At 41.3% G+C, this 21,414-nt stretch overlaps 1 protein-coding gene across 3 annotated transcripts in view; it reads right to left on the bottom strand.

Annotated features, from left to right (window-relative positions):
• The window catches only part of LOC146805541 (ATP-binding cassette sub-family C member 5-like), a 1,766,780-nt gene that overhangs the window by 1,565,877 nt on the left and 179,489 nt on the right, over positions 1-21,414 (bottom strand). For all 3 annotated transcript variants that reach the window (XM_085622799.1, XM_085622798.1, XM_085622800.1), the window contains one exon: positions 9,850-10,005. In XM_085622799.1, coding sequence (XP_085478925.1) covers positions 9,850-10,005 — 156 coding nt within the window. The remainder of the gene's footprint in view (positions 1-9,849; positions 10,006-21,414) is intronic.

A 21,414-nucleotide genomic window follows, 5' to 3' on the forward strand; every position in this document is an offset into this window, starting at 1 on the left:
ACTATCAATGCACTTATACACATGTATAGACATTGACACATCAGCAGTCATCTTAGTCGGTTATGCAGTCATCCTACTCACTCATGAAAAAAATGAATCACATTTACATTTACTCACTTACACAATTATACACACAACACCTCATTTATTCAAACACATAGTAACTCACAGTTAATATGTTAAAAAATCACCATTACAATTATACACTCATTCATATAGTTACTCTCACAATCACTGACTCTTATATATTCTTATTTATATACACCAACTCTCACATACAATGCCTTTTATTTTTTTCCTTTGTTGAAGATGTACAACTAAAACATATATCCGCTCACCAACACACAAATAAATACACTCAGTCACCCAAACAACTGTTTCCACATGTACTCTTAAACCTATGCACCTAGTCAATCAACCATTCACACATCAATGCATGGAGTTACACACACCCTATCCAACCACACACAAACTCAGTGTCCCATACAAATACTCACCTAACTAATCAATAACTAATATACACACTCATGTAATTAGTGACCAACTGATGCAGCATGTTATACAACGACAGAGACAGTGATGCACACATTCACATAGTTTAGTTACTAATCCATGTATTAAGTGAGACACTTTTAATTACTCACTTAAACAGACAGTCAGACATCTACTAAATCCTCCATCCAGACAGTTCTATATCCACTCAATCGTCAATACAGATTGGTATATATATAATACATATTTAAATTTCAAATTAGGCCACATTCTCTAGATGATGTCATCAGTGATGTCATCAGTGATGTCATTTGAGATGTCATCAGTGATGTCATCAGTGATGTCACTGACCATGTCATGAGTGATGTAATATGTGACATCATCAGCAGTGCATTGCGGGGGCGCGAGTTATAGTTAGCACAACTAACTATAACGTCTTGAAACCTGTGGTTTTTTCAGTGAATTTCTGAGGTTTTTTTAAATGCTAATTTATAACTATAATGTCCCTGAAACTTGTGTTTTTTCTAGTGACTTTTATATTTATATGTATTTAATCTCCTCTCACTCTTACAAGGAAGGAATTAGCACTCAGGTTGTAGTTTGGAAGTATTTAATCTGCAAAGGATGTGATCCACGCGTTTCGGCTCGTCCGAACCTTGATAACGATACAAGACGTCATTGTAGCATCCTTATTTAAATGTACAAATGCCTCCAGTTGCCAACATTAACAAAGGACTACATATTACTTTAATCCAAAAAGCTGGCGGCCATATTGGCCTGGTCACGATGTGAAAATTCAGGAATTGAAACAATAAAGAAAAGAAAACAAGTGTTAATATGCACACAATGTCATTTCAGCATATCTTGCCCCGTGACCGCCATACCTGTATGTTCGTCAACGTGACTTATTCATTATAAACATACTTAGAATTGCAAACATCAACATAAACAATGGACTACACATTACTTTAAAGTGAAAGGCTATCAGCCATATTAATCTGGGCAGGTTGCGTATTATAATGGTTCTTACACGAAAGAAAAGGAAAAAAAAGGGGTGTTAATATACACACACTATCCCTAAATAAAGTTCTAGCGATTATAGTTCCATTCCATTCACAGCTCATTTGAGATGTCATGAGTGATGTCATGAGTGATGTAACAGACCATGTCATGAATGATGTAATGTCTGAGGTCATTAGCAGTACATTGCGGGGGCATAAGTTATAGTTAGCTCGGGTAACTATAATTGTTGAATTTCACTGGTTGTGCATTAGTGAAATCTGAGTCTAACTATACCGTCCCTGTAATCGTTGTTTTTTCAGCAAATTTCTAGTTTTGCTTTAACGTTAAGTAAGATGCATATCACAATGGATGGTGGGGGGTTGGAAGCAGGGCCTGACATTGAGCTGCCCCCACCCAAGCTTGCTGCTCCGGCCTTCCCTCCTCCTAGCCATCCATTGTCCAAGTCCATGTCCCTGCTCCCTTATTACAGCCCTGTGTGGCCGTTGTTCTGCCACTAGCCTTCCCGCCTTCTCTGAACAGGTAGCTTGCTGCCCCATCCACCTCCTCCCTATCCTCTGTTGTCTGAATCCATGGACTAGCCTCCTCCCTCCTGCCATGCATGGTCTGATGTGCTGCCACTGCCCACCATTTAGCATGATGTACCAGTCCACTCCTCCTGCCCTCCATTGCCCAATTCTATGCCCCATCATTGACCTTCTGCTTAGCCTCTGTGCTTAGCTTGCTGCCCCTATTCTCCTTCCCCCTGCCCTCTGATGTCTTTGTGCATGCCCCTGCTCCATCCTTTTTGCCCACCATGTTCCATGGACCTGCCACTCCCATGTACTCTGAGTGTTCTGTTGAGCTGCCACTCCCCTCCCACCTGCCTAGCATTGTCAGATGACTGTAACCTGTCCCTGCCACCTTCAGCCTGCCTATCCACATTCCATGCCCCTATCCCCTTCCTCCTGTCCTCCATGGTCCATTTTAATGCCACACCCTTCTGCCCTCCCAGGTCTGTTGTGCTGCAACTGCTCCTCCTGCCTGCCCCGTGTGGTCTGTTGTGAGGCCCCTTCCCCTGAACTCTCTTGTCTGTGCCCAGGTCCAGACCCTCCCTTCTGTCCTCCATGGTCCTTTGTGCATGCCCCTGCACCCTCCTTCTTGCCCATCATAGCCATTGTGCTGCCACTAACCCCCCCGCTTGCCATGCATGGTCTTCTGTGCTGCCACAGCCCCTCCCACCTTCCCTGTGTGGTCAGCTAGCTGCCCCTGACTCCCTCCCACCTTCCCTCCATGGTCTGTGTGTATGCCATCATAGTCTCACTGTTGCTCTCCATGGTGTGTCTTGCTTCAAGTGCCCATCCTGCCTGACCTCCATGGTCATCTTGCTGCTCCTGCCCTGCCCCCTTGCCCCCAGCCCTCTGTTTCCATGTGCAGACCCCTATTCCCTCCCTCTAGGCTTGTCTGTTCCATTGTAATGCCCCTGATCCGTCCCTCCTGCCCTTTATGGTCTGTTATGCTGCAGCTTTCTCTCCTGTCAGTCCATTATGGTCAGCTAGCTACCATTGCCTCTTTCCCCTCTGTTCTCTGTTGTCCATGTGCATGGTCCTATCCCCTCCCTATTGCTTTCTATGGATTGTTGTGCTGCACTCCCGTCCCGCATGCCCTGTGTGGTGTATTGTGCTGCTGAAAACCCTGATGCCTGCCCTGTAGGGTCAGTTTGGTGCACCTCTCCATGTCCTCTGTTATCCGAGTCCATGTCCCTACCCCAATTCCTCCTGCCTTCCATGATCCAATGTACCATACTTGCTAACATTTTGAACTTGGTAAGAGGGACATTTTGAAAAAAAACTGGGGTATTGATTTTCTCCTTTGACTTACATTGAAAAAGAGGAGATTTTAGACGAGAGACAGGTCAAATAACGCCCATTTGGGCTTAAAAACATTGGACGTTTCCTGGCTGAATCGGGTCTGTTGACATGTATGGCTGTACAACCACTGCCTCTTCCTTCTGCCCACAATGGTCTATTATATTGCCACATCCTCTCTTGCCAGTCCTGTATTGTTGGTTTATTGCCCCTGCCCCCCTTTCCACTGCCCTCCATTGTCTGTTGTGCTGCCACTGCCCTTCCTGCCTGACCAGTGTGGTCAAACTGTTGCCTCTGCACCCTCCTACCTGCCTTCAATTTTCAGAGTCCGTGCCCCTGGCCTCTGCCTCTCAACAGATTGCTAACATTCTATATTTATTACAAAAGTGTGGAACGCCTGACGTCATCTTGATGTAATCAAAACTGTAATACCTAGAGCATTTCTTTTAAAAATTACATATATGAGAGGGTCTTATTTGCATCAAAATTAAGGTTAGTGCTCTAAAAAACTAAAATGAGGACATATTTTCTGAGTTTTCAAATAGCTGCAAAGCACTTTTAAATTATTTGTTATCTTTAGGTTTTTTTATCCACTTGACCACTTGATGAAATGTTGCACTTAGGGGAGAGGATGTGGTGTTACTTCCAGAGCTGCAGACTTTGCAACTGGGGAACCAGGTTTGAGTTTCTGCTTCTGCTCGACATTCTGTGATTCTGGTCAAATCACTTAATCTCCCCATGTCTACAACTAAAATTAATTTGTTCTTGTGTGATGTAACCAATGCTCATGTAAAGCACTCCAATACCTGATAAGTCTGCACTATATAAAACTGCAAAAACACAAAAAATAAAAAGTGTTTTGCACACTTCTGTCATTGGGCTACATGTGGGCTACATCTGGGTGATATTTGTGCTACATTTGGGCACTTTTGTCTCTGGTGGCCATCTTGGGAGATTTATTTGTTATGATGTTTCCTAATTTCCTCATTTACTGCAGTCTCCTCAGTAGGAAATGCTTTCAGTTTTTTACTTTGATTCCATCAAGAAGGTATTCAGATATGTCACACATTTGCCATAAATTCTGAATGTTAGCACTCTAGTTGCTCATTAGATCACTGTAGTAAAGCTACTGCTCACCAGGGAAGTATGCTGCTGGTATTGAAAGTGCATGTTTCAGTCTGCATGTCAGACTTTTTTAATGAAATTGAAGAGGATTTGAGAAGTCACTCAAAATGTGCCCTAATTTTTCTTTCTGCAGCAATAATCATACTTTCTATGGCAAAATGAACCCCCTCATTTTGTTCCTTTTTAAATTAAATGTTTTAAGAGTTACCACTTTATTCCAATCAAGATGGCTTCAGGTGTGCAATACGTTTATCATAAGTAGGACTGTTAGCGCTCTAGTAGTTCTTTAGAACACTCTGGGAAGCTGCAGTAGAACACAAAGGAATCAACTGACAGTCTCTGACCTTGTTGGATGTACATGTTTTACTGAGAATGTCAAACTTCATTCTCACATGACTGAGAAAGATAATGTGAATTTACAGAAAATATGCTCTCAGTTTAGCTTATAGATCACCTTCCAAACCTCTCTGGGAAAAGCATGAGAAAATAGTTTTCTCTCAAACATGATTCATGATATCCCAGCAGAAGGCTTTTTCACATGGTAAAATCACCTTAGAACACACCACAATTCCTAAAATGAGTATGGTACCATCAACAAATGATTTATAATGTAACTAAAGTCTTAAAACCTTCTATTAACTGCAATGCTTTTTAATGAGGTGCTATCATGTATATTGATCCCAAGATGGCTGCCAACACTTCTTGGATGAAGTGCTGAAAGCCAATCAAATCTCACAATGAGATGTGTGGTTAGGCTCCGCCCAGATATATATATATAGACATAGCCAGATACAGAAACATTAAGACCTTGGTGGGCCACTCACGCCCGATCCATATCTCTCCCCTCTTTTTTAAAAATTGTTTAATCTTAATGTGCCCCCCTTTTTTTGGTTTTCCTGATTATATTTAATCAAATGTACAGGTGTAATAATTGTGCGAATTATATGTAACCAGTCAGAGTAAAATACAGCTGTGTCTTTTTGTAATGATTTTGCTAAACTATGCCACTAATTCAATCTGTCTTTTTGATCTTATACAGGAACACCACTATGAATCTTCCTGTATCCCACATCTATGATAGAATTACGAGCACCGGAGTTACCCTTACTCCAAGTCAACATTGGATAGATGTTAAAGGGCACTAGACCCTCCATCACATCGATTTTTCCAACTCATAACTGATGTGTGAATATAACACATAGTTTACCAAAAAAAGGCACTAGTCCTTTATGGCCTGGCAATAGTCTTAACACAACACTATTTTGAATACCACCAACTCGGTACTGGCACGAATAAACAATGAAAAATAATTGTATTGTCACAATCTTACCTGCACTATTTGAAAGTATAATTTGCAAACCTGAATTTACATAATTGATTTCACTGTTTTGCAACAAACTATGAATTGAAGATTTTGTCTATGTCTATTGAAAAAAAAGTGCACTCACCCTTTATAACTGGTGTAAATGGAGACAATGGTCATGTGACCAAGACCATGGACGTGGTCGAAACGGGTCGTCCTCTTCTGCCTTTTGAAGAATAAAGCTGCTTTACTGATCGAGTGGGCTCGTGTGGATTATTTTCCTGATCGGAATCGACAATTTTGGAAATATATATATATATATATATATTTATTTTTCCATTAATATTTTAAAAACTACTGAACGGATTTACACCGTTTAACTAAAAGGCACGACTCTGAACCAAGGGCTACCTTTTTGCCAAATTTGGTGTAATTCCGTTCAGCAGTTCGGGCTGTAGCTGCGATTAAAGGTTCCTATGGAAAATTCCATGGGGAAAACACGTTTTGGGACCCCCCCTTTTTCTCAACCCCCGCTTGCCGAATCACCCCGAAACTTTTAGGATAGGAGCGGACCAGAGCGCCCCACGAGTTTTGAAAACGTTGCGAAGATTCGTCAATCGGCGCCAAAGTTATTGGGAATTGAATGTTGCGATTTTCCTATGGTAACTAGGTCCTAACTATAACTACCTACTGGCGACTGCCAGTAGGTAATATATATATTTATATATATGTGGATTAATAAATGTAAAATATTTTTAAAGACATCTATAATGTAAAATAATTATTTTATTAATTATATTATATAGATTTATATTTCATAGTAATAAAGTCAAAATATTACAACATGTTAATATAATGTGAAATACATATTTGTATGAAATATGTTACTATATTTATTTATATATATATATATATTACTGAAATATATTTAATGTACATTATATTCAATGTATTTATTAAAATGTTTAACATTTACTACTTTAAACTTTATGTATATTAAGAAATCAATATTTTTGGACAATATTAGTGTCAACTATATTTATTTCTGACATTTTTGTACTCACTATTATACTTATAGGAGTACAATATTGTGGTAAACAATATTTTTGACACAATATTGTTTACTACGATATTGTGTCAGTGATCCCTGGCTTCTTTGTCAGGACATCCTCAGGTGTAATTACCTCTACCATTCGTTCTCAAAGGCAGAGATAATTTCCCAAAACATGCTACAGTGGTAGAGAATCCTCTGTCAGTGGGTTTACCAGTTCAAGAACAATTTGGAGAATTTTCCATTACTACCTCAAACTCAGACCTCTGGCCAAAAAGCACTACAAGCTTTGATTTTACTCTGACACTATTCATGTTCTGTTCTGTTCTGTTCTGTTCTTATACTACTGATACATATTATTATTTATTTTTTTATAGAGCGCGTAGTCACCCGTAAGTATCCCAGAGCTAAGATCAGTACAACTGGGGAGTCAGCGGAGGCAGGGAGGGAGGTTGGTTAAGGGAAAAGGTGGGTTTTCAATTGCTTCCTGAACCGTAGGTAATTAGGTTCAGTTCTCAGGAGGTGAGGTAGGGCGTTCCAGAGACGTGCGGTGTGAACCGAGAAGCGTCTTCCTCCTGTTCGTGCCTTCTTCACTCTGGGAGTGACGATAAGATGTTCCTGATCGGAACGGAGGGATCTAGGAGCTTTGTAGGGTTTGATAAATTTTTCCAGGCTTGGGGGGCCATTGTTTTGAAGCAGTCTATGTGCCAGGCAGAGGGCCTTGAACATCACACGTTCTCTCACCGGGAGCCAGTGGAGACGCTTCAGAGCTGGTTTGACCGAAGCTCTGGCAGGGGTGTTAGTGAGGATCCGGGCAGCTGCATTTTGGACCCTTTGTAGTTTGTTCATGGTTGCCTCTGGGGCCCCTAAGTAGATGGAATTACTAAAGTCGAGCCTGGAGAGTATCAGGCCTTGAATCAACAGTTTCTGGGATTTGTGAGGGAGCAGGGGCAAGATCTTTCGAATTGACCTAAGCAGCCCAAAGCACGTCCCGGCTACCTTTTTTGCTTGTGTTACGAATGAGAGGTCCTTATCTAGCCAAACACCCAGGCTTTTTACCTCTGGTTTCGGGTCTGGGGGCGGGCCTAAGCTGGGTGGCCAGATGTTTTGTAGTGGAGAGGGTCCCTTTTGACCAAGGAGGAGAATGTCAGTCTTTGAACCGTTAAGTTTCAGAGACGATCTGTTCATCCATCCTTGTATCTGTGTCAGACAGTTGTACAGGTCCGCAGGTTGTTGTCTGGGATGTGAAAGGGACACCACTAACTGTGTGTCGTCAGCATAACTAACGATGCTCACTCCGAACGGAGTAACAACCTCCTCCAATGGGGACATGTAGATGTTAAATAATGTGGGGCTAAGGGAGGAGCCCTGAGGCACGCCACATTGGAGGGGAGTGTCGGAGGAGCGGGTGTTATTCTCCCAGATTTGAAAGGAGCGTTGACTCAGAAAGGACGATAGCCAAGACAGGGCAGTTCCTTCAACACCGACACTCATGAGTCGTTGGATAAGAAGTTGGTGATTGACGGTGTCAAAGGCCGCACTCAGGTCGAGGAGGATCACTGCCACTGATCCTCCTTCGTCTAGGAGTGCTCTGGCCTCTTCCACCGCCATGAGGAGGGCGATGTCGGTGCCCTGCCCGGGGCGGAATCCCGTCTGCGAACTTTTTAGACGGTTGTTGTTCTCCAGAAATTGTGAAAGTTTTCTGTTCACAAGCTTTTCCGCGATCTTACTAGTTCCCGGGAGGAGGGAGATTGGTCTGTAATTTGCTAGGTCGGCAGGGTCAAGGGAGGGTTTTTTTAAAAGTGCCTTGACGACTGCCGCCTTCCAGCTGGGAGGGACGACTCCTTGTTGAAGGGAGGCGTTAATAAGGTGGGTAAGGGGGGGAACAATCGTGGGTGCTACCTTTTTGAGAATACGTAAGGGGGTCGGATCCCTGGGAGACCCGCTTTTAATGATGTTCAGCGTATCTTTAACCTCATCTGCCGTCACTTGTCCCCAGGAAGTGAGACATGGGGGGGTAGGAAAGTTGTAGGCTTCTTTTTCCTCGCTCGGACTTATGGATGGAATAGAGTCCCGGATTTTTGGGATTTTCTCCTTGAAGAAATTCGCTAACTTGTAGCACTTTTCCTCATCACCTTTGGGGTTTGGGGGGTCTCTCGGTCTCGGGTCCGGGATTTTGAGGAGTTCGTTTAAGATGGTGAAAGATTCCTTACTGGAGCTAGCGGATTTTTCTATTCTTTCTTGGAAGAATAGAGTTTTGGTATTGCGGAGGGTGGTTTTATAGTTTTGTAAGGCGGTGTGATAGGCAGCCTTCTTTTCATTATATGAGGTCATATATTTCAAACAAGCATTGCATTCTGCTTGCTTAAACAAGAGAGTTCTACAAAATAAGTTATTCTAAGAAAGTTGTGGGCCACTAATACTCAGCTCTGTCGGAGATTATTTGTATTGCCCCCATAGGTTGATGAAATAATTGTCTCTGTAAAACCATCTCTATTATTAAAACACCTACATCTCTTCTCAGTGTTATTTTGCAAACAACTTCCTTACTCCTTGCTTCCTTCTTTTTTTAGACATTATTCTAATTAATTTTACAGATCAATACAAACTATCATAGGCGAGAGAATAACATTTTATAATATTAGCTGTAATATTATCTTTCCTATTTCATTAATATCACATTTTAATTAAATATAATATCACATTCATAATACATAGATTAACTAAATATTCTCTGGGAGTATAACTGACAAATGCACTAGGAGAAAGATAAATGAATGAGAGAATGATCAAAAGAAAATAAGTAAAAGGAAATAGATAAGAAACAAATTCAAACTAGTTTCAATCTCTAAGCATACAAATGACTTGCTTCTTTGTAAATGACATTGTATGGCATTTGTTTCAATAGACTATGCTGTACCAAACACAATTCTGTCTCATTGTTTTATGGACGTCTAACACTAGAAAAAAATACTGAGTAAGATGAATTGGAGATAATTTCGTTTTTTTACCTTTGGCAATTAACTTCGGATGATTCATGCCAGGACAGATCCCACAGGTCGATAAGATTAAGTTCAGAATGTTTATAAGCTTTTCTTGCAAGTGGAGTCATCCAGTTAAGCGTCGTAAAGGAAAACAGCCCTGCATTATCTATAGGATGCTTGTGCCTATAAAAAATGTAAGACATCTTTGTGGATATGTTGAACGACACATACATTAGGAAGAAATTCCATACTGTGCTTTAGTTTATTAAGCATAAACTAAAGACATTGTAAAAGCTTGTCATTGCACCTTTGTAAAAACAACACATTGTAGTTTTTTTAGATTAGCAGTTAAATCACAATCTATGCCATTATTATAGCATTATAGCCTACATCAGAGGTCTGCACTGCATGGTAAAGGCCCCAAAACTGAGTTATAAGTCCGAGCCTAAGGCGAAGGCCTATATAAAGGGAGAGGATATTTGACAACCGTGTATAGACAGAGGTACCAAGTCGCTAGAGCAGATTTTCACAAACTGTGGGTTGCGATGTCCTGGTGGGGGCAGCCACTTTCTGGTGGGTCACAAAAGAGCAATAATTATGTATTTTAACATGGGGATTTACGGTTTACTTTTATTTCGCTGACTGCAAAGTTAGAAGAGTTTTTTAAAGTGAACTGTGTGACAATCTTGCCGAGGTACGGGGAGCATGAAAGGAAAAGCTGTAGAATGCAATTTTTGTTTAACACACAACAACATTTAAATACCTATGAACGAACCGTAAACATATTTCAGAATATATCAGCAGTTAGGAAAGCAAAAATGAAGTACATTTCTTTTGTAATTCTGAAGTGGGATGGAAACAAAGATTTTAATAGGATCAAAAAAATCAAAACACTTTAGTTGGTGATGCGCAAATAATAAATATTCACTGACACCTTACTTCCACACATTATCATTTCTGTGCTATGTACTTTTATCTATAAAAATGTGTATCTGTGCAAATTTAGCAGCCATTTCAATGGAAAATGTGCTGTCTGTAAGTGACAGGTACTAACGCACGATACTTTGGTGATATATATGCAACAATGTGCTCCAAAATGCATTACAAGTTATATCTTACACCCTTACTACTTTCCTGCTGAATACATTTGCTACACTTTATGTGAAGCTAGGATTTTTTACAATCCCTATGACTTCTTTGATGTAACATTGATCATAGGATCCCCATTCTGAAAATTGTTTCAGCACCAAGTGTGCAAAGGTGCTGAACTAAGTGCCTTAGGGTCTGACCACGAGTTTGGCGGTCCGACCAGTGGCATCCTGACCGCCGTATTGCAAGTTAACTGTCAGGCTGGCGGTGTTGCGGCGGTAGTGCCACAGTGGCGGCATACTTCAGCTCATCGACAATCTGCAGTACATGCTGCCACCATGGCACCGCCTCTTGCATGTTGGTGCACTGTGGACCATGCACCATGTGGTGCATGGCACACAGTGTACGCACGACAGTTCAAGAAAAGGAAGCACGACATGTGCCCCCATGCAGCCCTCCATGGTCTACAACGCCCTGGGGCCCTGTTTGGGCCCCCTTCCCTGCCTTTCCACTGACCTTTACATGGCGGGATGCTATGAAAAGGTCAGTGGTAATGCAGGTCGTAAACTGCACATCGGTGACGACACAGCACCATCGTCAGAGACTGCCACTTTCTCCACCGCCACCCTGTTGGGATCCAGGATCCTGGCAGTGGCGGCAGTCTTGCGTCAGGCTTGTGGCAGTGTGACCGCCAACCTCATAATTGGGTGGTAGGTATGCCGAGGAGGCGACGGTTGAACCGCCACTGTAGGTTCGACACTCTTGGGACCAACGTACTCGGAATCAGGCCCTAAGTCCAGTTTTTAAACAGACCTTAGTATGTATCCCAAACAACACTCCAGGTGCTCAGTATAACATACACAAACACAATCATTGTACTCGTGTAGGACTTTATCCCATAAATTATGAAATATAGATATGGCCTGAGGCTACAGATGCCAACTTTGGATCTAGAGAGCCAGGTTCAAGTCCAAGCATTGGATCTGGGCAGATCAACTAATCTCCTGTGCTGAAAATAAAATTAATCTGACCTGGTGTAATGTGATCTGGTGCTCATGATAAGCGCCCCACTGCCCTTTCACAGTGTTTGCGCTATATAAAACTGCAACATATATATATATATATATATATATATATATATATATATATATATATATATTATCTACTGGCGGTCGCCAGTAGATAGTTATAGTTAGGACCGTGTTTCCATAGGAAATCCGCAACATTCTATTTGGAATAACTTTGGCGCCGGTTGACGAATCCTCGCGAATTTTTCAAAACTAATGGGGCGCTACGCTCCGCTCCTACCCTGAAAGTCTCGGGGGGATTCGTCAAGCGGGGGCTGAGAAAAAAGGGGGGTCCCAAAACGCGTTTTCCCCATGCATTTTCCCATAGGACCTTTAGTCCGAGCTACAGCCCGAACGGCTGAACAGAATTACTTGAAATTGGGCAGAGAGGTAGTCCTCAGGTCAGGGATGTGCCTTTTGCAGGTCTGGTGTAAATGTGTTCAGTAGGTCCTGAGAAAATAGCATTTAAATCAATATATATATCTATAGGCGTGCTCCGTGCGCTTACGGTAAGCTTACCGTACGCGTACGGTGCCGTGCGCGAGCTCAATTCTGATTGGTGGTTACATGACTGTAAACATTCGAATCGGTCGAAATCAGAAAGTATCGGCCGCCATTTTCTGTCTCTCGCACTGAAAAACAAAGGTTGATAACATGAAAAGGGGGCAACGAAGAGAGTTGCAGACCCCCTAGCGTTCGTCAGGGGGTTCACGAAGGACCAAAAAGTATAAAAAATAAATGTAATGATTTTAAAAAAAAATCGCGGAGTGCGCGTACGGTAAGCTTACCGTACGCGCACGGTAAAAAAAAGAATAAAAAAAAAAGAATTAACAATCACATTTAATATATAAATCTAAGGACCCCCAAGGGAGAAAAAAACAATTGATATTTTGTAAAAAATGGCGAGGTGTGCACGGTACGAAATGCGCAACGTTGGGGCTCGGTGCGCGCAGCGCACCGAGTGCCCACAGAGCGCGCACGGTGCGCGATGCGCACCGTGCGCACAAAAATTTAAAATAAATACATAACTTAGCATTTAAAAAAACTTACAAATTCACTGAAAAAACCATAGGTTTCACACACGTTATAGTTAGGAATTAGCATTTAAAAAACCTTGCAAATTCACTTAAAAAACCATAGGTTTCACACAAGTTATAGTTAACTGTACATTTCACTCGTAAAAAACCAATGAAATTCCACGTTATAGTTAGATCAGGTAACTATAACTTGCGCGACCGCAATGCACAATGTGTCATTTCAGATGTCATCATTGATGTCATGAGTGATGTCACTGACCATGTCATAAGTGATGTAATATGTGACGTCATCAGCAGTTTATTGTGGGCGCGCAAGTTATAGTTACCTGATCTAACTATAACGTGGAATTTCATTGGTTTTTTACGAGTGAAATGTACAGCTAACTATAACTTGTGTGAAACCTATGGTTTTTTAAGTGAATATATATATGACCAATCATACCCAATCATACCCAGTGGCACGCCATATCAATCTGTGCCACGGTGGCAAGACCCAGGACCTCTCCTATTTTGTGATTGATAGTGTCCCTAAAAATCCTAGGGGAGGTAACAGGCAATTGGCATTGAGGAGATTGGAATCAAAATATATCATTCTCCTCAATTCCAAAATCCCACATGGGATGAATGCCGATGAAGCGCTTAATGTCCATCTCTGATTCGTTATTTGAGAAGATTGGCCTCTTCGTTTGAACCCTTTTCTCGGAGCATGACTGTTCTAAACCTTAAAAATCTTTTCCATTTTTTATGACATTTCACATTTACCTGTAAATACCACCCCACTATACATGTGCTTCTATTCCTGTATATTCTTTGTTCAAGTACAGTAGGAGGGCAATAGGTAATTCATTTCCATTTCTGGCCTGCCAATACAGATCGTATTTATTCTTTTTGCCCACTTGAGCGGAAGAATCCCATAGCTTTGTATGTACTCCTTATCCCCTGGATTAGCACTAGGGGCTCTTTATGGTGATATTTAACCCACCCTTTTCCTTTTAATCTTTAACAGGTAGTGGCACTTGTCATCTACGCTGTTCCCTTCATGTGGATGTAAGGAATTTCTCCAAGTGGCAGTCCCCACTTTCTTTACTTTGCATTACGATGTATTTGTGGTCTCGTATTCTGAGACTGTACATACTAGCGTAGACTGTGCAGGCCGGTTAAGTTCGCCTTTATGGTTGTATGATAATCATATGTCACATTCCCTCCTCTGCACGCCAATACAGCCACATTGGTTTAGAGCACATTACATGGGACACACTGAGACTGGATGTTCCGCCTCTATTCGAGCGGTACTCCTAATCACTTTTGTGTTTTTCTATTTTTAGAGTGACTTTCGAACTCGATCTTTATTTAGGAAATAATTTGCCTAAAGATGCGAATATATATTGTTTAAATTACCAATGTATGTTATTACATATGTTCACGCACAAATGTATTTCGCAAAGTCACGGTGAAAAAACTTTTATGTCTATGACATGTACTGGTTGTCTAGGCAACCACAGGTAAATGGTGGAGGTATTTGTTTGGCTGACACTGACAGAACATTTCATGCAGTGAGCAAGGCGGTTTTACCGCCGAAACGCGTCTGACCTGAATTTGAAATAAATCGCCGTCTGTGCCATAATTCTTCACGGTGTTGGTGCCTGTTTGTGGAAAGACGATCAGGGTGTTAATATATTGAAGAGGTTCGCCGGAACCTGGACACCAACCCTCCTCGATCTGGAGCACTGAGGTTACGGACCCTATTGTCACAGTTCCTTACGGAAGAATCCTCAGCGCCCCCCAGCAGCGAGAAGCACACGATCAATTTCACGAACGAAACGCACCCGAGACGCCGTCGAAGTGGAGAGTGACTGATGGATGTGGGAGCCGGAGGGCATTCGCTCTACCGGGTAAGCTCCTCTAAGCGGTACTTTTCGGTGTGCTGAGTGATATCGTAGCGGTGCATGCTGGGAGAGGTAGTCCCGTATAGCCAAGTAACGGGCAGTGAATGGCACAGAGGGTAACTGTATATTTCAAATAATGGCCGAGGAATGGGTGAAAGCGCGAGAGGAGGCAGCAGTGGATATTTTCAATGATAAGGATGACGGCATGGAACAAGCGCGGTCTGCGTACAAAGGAACTGAACCAGTGGAAACAAATAACATTGCGAAAAGACTCAATGAGTTGGAAAAACTCCGCAAAAATGAGATAGCCAAATGGTGGGAATGTAAGTCCCTACAGAGATACATGGATGTGGGAAGAATCCCTAGAGGGCTCCGGATTCTGGTAGCACCAACATATGAAAACCCTGACCCCGAAATGCTAAAGGATTGGGCTGACAACAGCGCCGTGTCCTCTCGGAGAATGCTTCAAATCTTAATTAAATATGCTGAGAGTGATCGCAAAGTAATGTTGGCTAAGATCGAGGCATTGTTAAAAGAACTTGAGAATTGTGAAAATCAAGAAGAAATCAAAAAGAAATTGGGGGAAATGAACACCAGACTAACAAAACATGAAGATTCGATCAAAGAAAGAAAGGCAATACAATTCCAAAGAGACAGGAATGATTATATGCAAGGTAGAGTGTATACCTTCTCAAAAAAATTTGAAAACATACGAAGACAACAATTATCTAATACTGCCGAAACACTACACCAACACACAGACCCTAGTGTGTCTGAATTGAGCTCTGAAGTGGAGTCAGAAACAGAACAACTGAGTGACATGGCTTTAAGACGCAAACCGCCGACAGTAATCCAGGAATTGGGTTTTTTACGTATAGAAAGACTGACAAGCCTGCGCCCGCGGCCCACACGCCAGGACAAACAAAAAGTAACATCCCAGGAACAACAAAGAGTAGAAAGAGAAAAAACAGGCGCTGGGGCAAGCGGCACACAAACACAACAGAAATCAAACAAACAACAATACAGAAGAAACAAGCGCAGATAATGGACAAAGATAATTATCATGCAAGCAGAGACAACGAAAACACAGTTATAAATCTAACAACGATGGATCTCACTGAAATTGAACAAAATACTCTTGCACTTGGCTTATCATACTGCGAAAAATCTAATTTTGATTATTCACAAACACGGATAGATCTTTTTCAGTTTGTGAGAAAATTAAAGCTGCAAAAATACTTTATGAATAGTAGCAACAAAGACTCACAACAAATGGTCTTCGATGTAACTCACACGCAAGAATCAATGACGGACGAAACTCTGTTAAGGGATCTTCTACTTATGCAACAAGAAAATCATGAAACAACAGATGTAGATACGATCATTGCCCTTCAAGAAATACGTAACCCCATCCCCACACCTTTCAAACCTAAATCCGTATTTACACCGATGATGCCCAAGGATGGTTTGGATATTTTTGCGGAGAACGTGATAAAAGATCTTAAAACATTGGCGCTTAAAAGTGATAAAGAATTCGCCAAGACACACAACACTAACAGAACGAACTACAACAAAGTTATGAGTAAAATCAAGGAACATCAAGATATAGTAGTCAGATGGTCAGACAAAGGGGGTAATGTCGTCCTGTGGCCCCTAGAGGACTATAACCTGGAGGCAATGAAACAGCTTAATGACAAGGATTGCTATTGCAGGATAGCGCCGACGGTTATAGTAGGCATTAAGGAAAAATATCATAAAACCTTATACGAATGGAAGAGTGTGAATTTAATCACTAAATCGGAATTCGACTATCTGAAAATAGACTATCCAGTAACACCGCAACTGTATCTAATTCCTAAGATTCATAAAAACGCAATCAATCCACCTGGCAGGCCAATCATTGCAGCTATTGGGAGCCTATTTGAAAACACTTCTCGTTTTATCGACTTCTTTTTACAACCACTGGTCTGTGAATTACCATCCCACATCAAAGACACTGGTGATTTCCTAAGCAAGATATTCAATGTAAACTGGAAGGAGGACTATGTTTTGATGACCCTTGACGTCAACTCGTTATATACGAGCATTAGACATAAGGATGGCCTTAATGCTTTGAAGCATTATCTAAACACAAGACCAATACACATGCAAGAACATTCCCTTATGTTACTCTGTATGGCAGAATGGTGCCTGGACAATAATGTGTTTATTTTTGATAAACTGTTTTACAAACAACTACAGGGCACGGCCATGGGTACTTGCTTCGCCCCCAGCTATGCTAATTTGCATATGGGCTGGTGGGAGGAGCAAGTACTCATGAAGGGACACAAAACTGCCATGACTGAAAATGTGAACATCTATGTACGTTACATCGATGATATATTCATACTGTGGCAGGGAACTGAGGAAAGTGCAAAAGTCTTTGCTAACGAATTGAATAACAACAGTCTGAACTTATCATTCACTAGTCACACCAGTAAATACTGCATCCAATTTCTTGACATTGAAGTATACATTGAAAACAACTGTCTACAGACCAGAACATATAGGAAAGACACCGCAGGGAATGCCATCCTTCACGCAGATAGTTTCCATCATAACAGCGTTAAGGAGGGCATTCCTTATGCAGAATGTCTCAGGATGAGACGTAACTGCAGTACAACAGAAGGTCTTATGAAATCTACTAACGAATTGTTTAGTAGACTACAGAGCAGAGGGTACAAAACAGAAACCCTAGAGAAAGCCAGAAACAGAAGTGAGTTAAAGACACGGGAAGATCTTCTGTTTAAGAAAGAAGAACAGAGTGCAAGCAAAGAGGCAGGCATCCCGAGATTGATCACAGGATTTAATGCATACCACACTACACTGAGAAAAATCCTGCACAAACATTGGCAGACAGTCCGTAGTGATCCGGTTTTGGGACCAAAATGCCCCAAAACCCCGGCCATTAGTTACAGAAGAGCTAAATCCATGCGGCAGGAATTGGTACGCAGCGCACCTTCTGTAGCGAAAAGTCAAACTTGGCTACAATCACCTAGAGGCTTTGTTAGGTGTAGTAGATGCAAAGCCTGCAAACACGGCAATAACACCAAGTCTGTTATAATGCCTTTCAGACATTCACCATACGTTATCCGTGGCAGCTTCAACTGCAAAACGGACTTTGCCGTGTACGTGCTACAATGCACATGCCCAAAACTGTATGTTGGCAGTACGATCCACCAAGTCCACGTTCGCATTTTGCAACACCTGAGAGCAATTGCGAATGATGACCAATCATACCCAGTGGCACGCCATATCAATCTGTGCCACGGTGGCAAGACCCAGGACCTCTCCTATTTTGTGATTGATAGTGTCCCTAAAAATCCTAGGGGAGGTAACAGGCAATTGGCATTGAGGAGATTGGAATCAAAATATATCATTCTCCTCAATTCCAAAATCCCCCATGGGATGAATGCCGATGAAGCTCTTAATGTCCATCTCTGATTCGTTATTTGAGAAGATTGGCCTCTTCGTTTGAACCCTTTTCTCGGAGCATGACTGTTCTAAACCTTAAAAATCTTTTCCATTTTTTATGACATTTCACATTTACCTGTAAATACCACCCCACTATACATGTGCTTCTATTCCTGTATATTCTTTGTTCAAGTACAGTAGGAGGGCAATAGGTAATTCATTTCCATTTCTGGCCTGCCAATACAGATCGTATTTATTCTTTTTGCCCACTTGGGCGGAAGAATCCCATAGCTTTGTATGTACTCCTTATCCCCTGGATTAGCACTAGGGGCTCTTTATGGTGATATTTAACCCACCCTTTTCCTTTTAATCTTTAACAGGTAGTGGCACTTGTCATCTACGCTGTTCCCTTCATGTGGATGTAAGGAATTTCTCAAAGTGGCGGTCCCCACTTTCTTTACTTTGCATTACGATGTATTTGTGGTCTCGTATTCTGAGACTGTACATACTAGCGTAGACTGTGCAGGCCGGTTAAGTTCGCCTTTATGGTTGTATGATAATCATATGTCACATTCCCTCCTCTGCACGCCAATACAGCCACATTGGTTTAGAGCACATTACATGGGACACACTGAGACTGGATGTTCCGCCTCTATTCGAGCGGTACTCCTAATCACTTTTGTGTTTTTCTATTTTTAGAGTGACTTTCGAACTCGATCTTTATTTAGGAAATAATTTGCCTAAAGATGCGAATATATATTGTTTAAATTACCAATGTATGTTATTACATATGTTCACGCACAAATGTATTTCGCAAAGTCACGGTGAAAAAACTTTTATGTCTATGACATGTACTGGCTGTCTAGGCAACCACAGGTAAATGGTGGAGGTATTTGTTTGGCTGACACTGACAGAACATTTCATGCAGTGAGCAAGGCGGTTTTACCGCCGAAACGCGTCTGACCTGAATTTGAAATAAATCGCCGTCTGTGCCATAATTCTTCACGGTGTTGGTGCCTGTTTGTGGAAAGACGATCAGGGTGTTAATATATATATATATATATATATATATATATATAATTTTTTGGAAGCCTTGTGATTTTAGTAAACAGATGCCACAGGTAAGCGCCCCACTTTGAAGTGTAGTTCTCCATCTGCCACTTTTATAGGCAGACCAAAATCGTGGCCACAGTCCAATAAAGACATTTTGAAGAGGAACGAAAAAACTGTAAAGAGTAATTTAGTAATTTTAGTAATTCACGGTATTTTGATAGCATGACTAATATTATGTTCATAAAGAACTGGAAGTAGAGTGCGGGAAGGGGAGGAGGGGTGCTGCAGCATCCCCCAAAATAAGCATGCTAGATTTCAGAAGGTGAATAAAGAGACCTTTATATTTTGTGCTTATCTTGTCACATTAGCTGCAAGTTTCTAAGATAAAGGTCAAATGTCAGAATATGTCTTTTGAAAATTGCTGCTCATTTGGAAACTGGTGCTCATTTTCATTTTTCTGACTGCAAAGTTACAGGATTTTGTAAAAGAGACCTAGGTGACAATTTTGCTGGGGTACAGGAAATGCAAGGAAAGGCTCTAGAATGACATTTCTATTTTTTTCTGACACACAATATGTAAATACCTGTAAATTAACTAAACAAATATTTCAAAATATATCAGCTACTCGTAAAGAACAATTGAAGCACATTTTTTATATTTCGGAAATGTGATGGTAGCAAAGATTTAACAAATCAAGACACTTTACTTGGTGATGCACCAGATTTCCACACATTATTGTTTGCGTGCTATATAGTTTTACCAGTAAAACTGAATGTATAAGCAAATTTAGTGGTCATTTCAATGGTAAATGTACTGTCTGCAAATAACAGTGTGCCACCACACCAGTGCTCCAAAATGCACCTCAGCCTAAATTCTACAAACACGCTTACCGCTGTCCTGCCGAATGGGCGCGGTCAGTTGCTACACTTGTTTTTTGTGTAACGCTTGGATTTTTCAAATTTCTTAAGACTTCAGTGATGTAACATTAATGGCAGCACCCCCACTCTGAAAACGGACCCAGCACCATTGCCTACATTAAAAAATCATCCCTGCCTCATGTCCGTTAAAGCTAAGTGGGTCGCGAATGTTTGTCGGTTCTAAAACGTTTGGGACTCCCTGTATTAGAGAATTCATACCACTGAGGATCGAGTGTTCTAAATGAAAAAGGGAAAGACAAACATTGGAATTTGGAGTAAAGGATATTAGTCCTCAGGAATTATATTGTCTCCAGTGTACCTCTCAACATTCCAATCTTCTAATATATTTTTGCAGCGTTAAAGAAAGCTTTTTGAGTTAAAAGTAGATATTTTTTTCAAAAACTCAATTTATTAATTAACAATTAAAAATGCCTCACTAACTATAACACCATAACCTAAGTATCAGTTTATCATAATACAGCACAACATGGTCTGTAGTGAAGATCGTTATCTGTATATGTACAATGCTAAGTTAGCAAAACCGCGTTAGATGTTAGAAAGCCATCTTGCCGCTTTTGCTGCTTTTGCACGCGACACTGTAGTCACATGTTATTAAATCGAGAAATGCTTGCTCGACTTTGCTTTACATGAGAACTGTCTGTTGTTCACATCCTAAACAGTGAGCAGCGACCTTGGTCTGCACATCGTGTAAAGAAACAGTCTGGGTCGCTAGACGGTGCATGTTGTTGGGTTCAGGTTGATCGGCCCACTATTTAGCCATAACACGCACGCAGCTGCAAATACCTGAAAGTCGGGTGCTTTTAATATTGCAGTGTTACATGTTTTCATTACATTCGGAAGAAGTGCTTTCCCAGGAGCAGAGCCTAGCTGATCCTGTGGTGTGATCTCACTGAGCTGATCTTTACGGTATGGGGTTCTCCATTCAAGCCTAGAGACCTTTCACTAGTGCAATAATAATATTAGTTTGCTAGCGAAAGGAAGGTGGCTGAGATCCACTGTCATTTTAGTATGATTACTCCTTTCATTATCTATGGTATTGTAACTATGCTGATGGTTTTGTTTTTAATCA

This window comes from Triturus cristatus, chromosome 8 (genome assembly GCF_964204655.1).
Source record: "Triturus cristatus chromosome 8, aTriCri1.1, whole genome shotgun sequence".
Classification (NCBI taxonomy): Eukaryota; Metazoa; Chordata; class Amphibia; order Caudata; family Salamandridae; genus Triturus; species Triturus cristatus.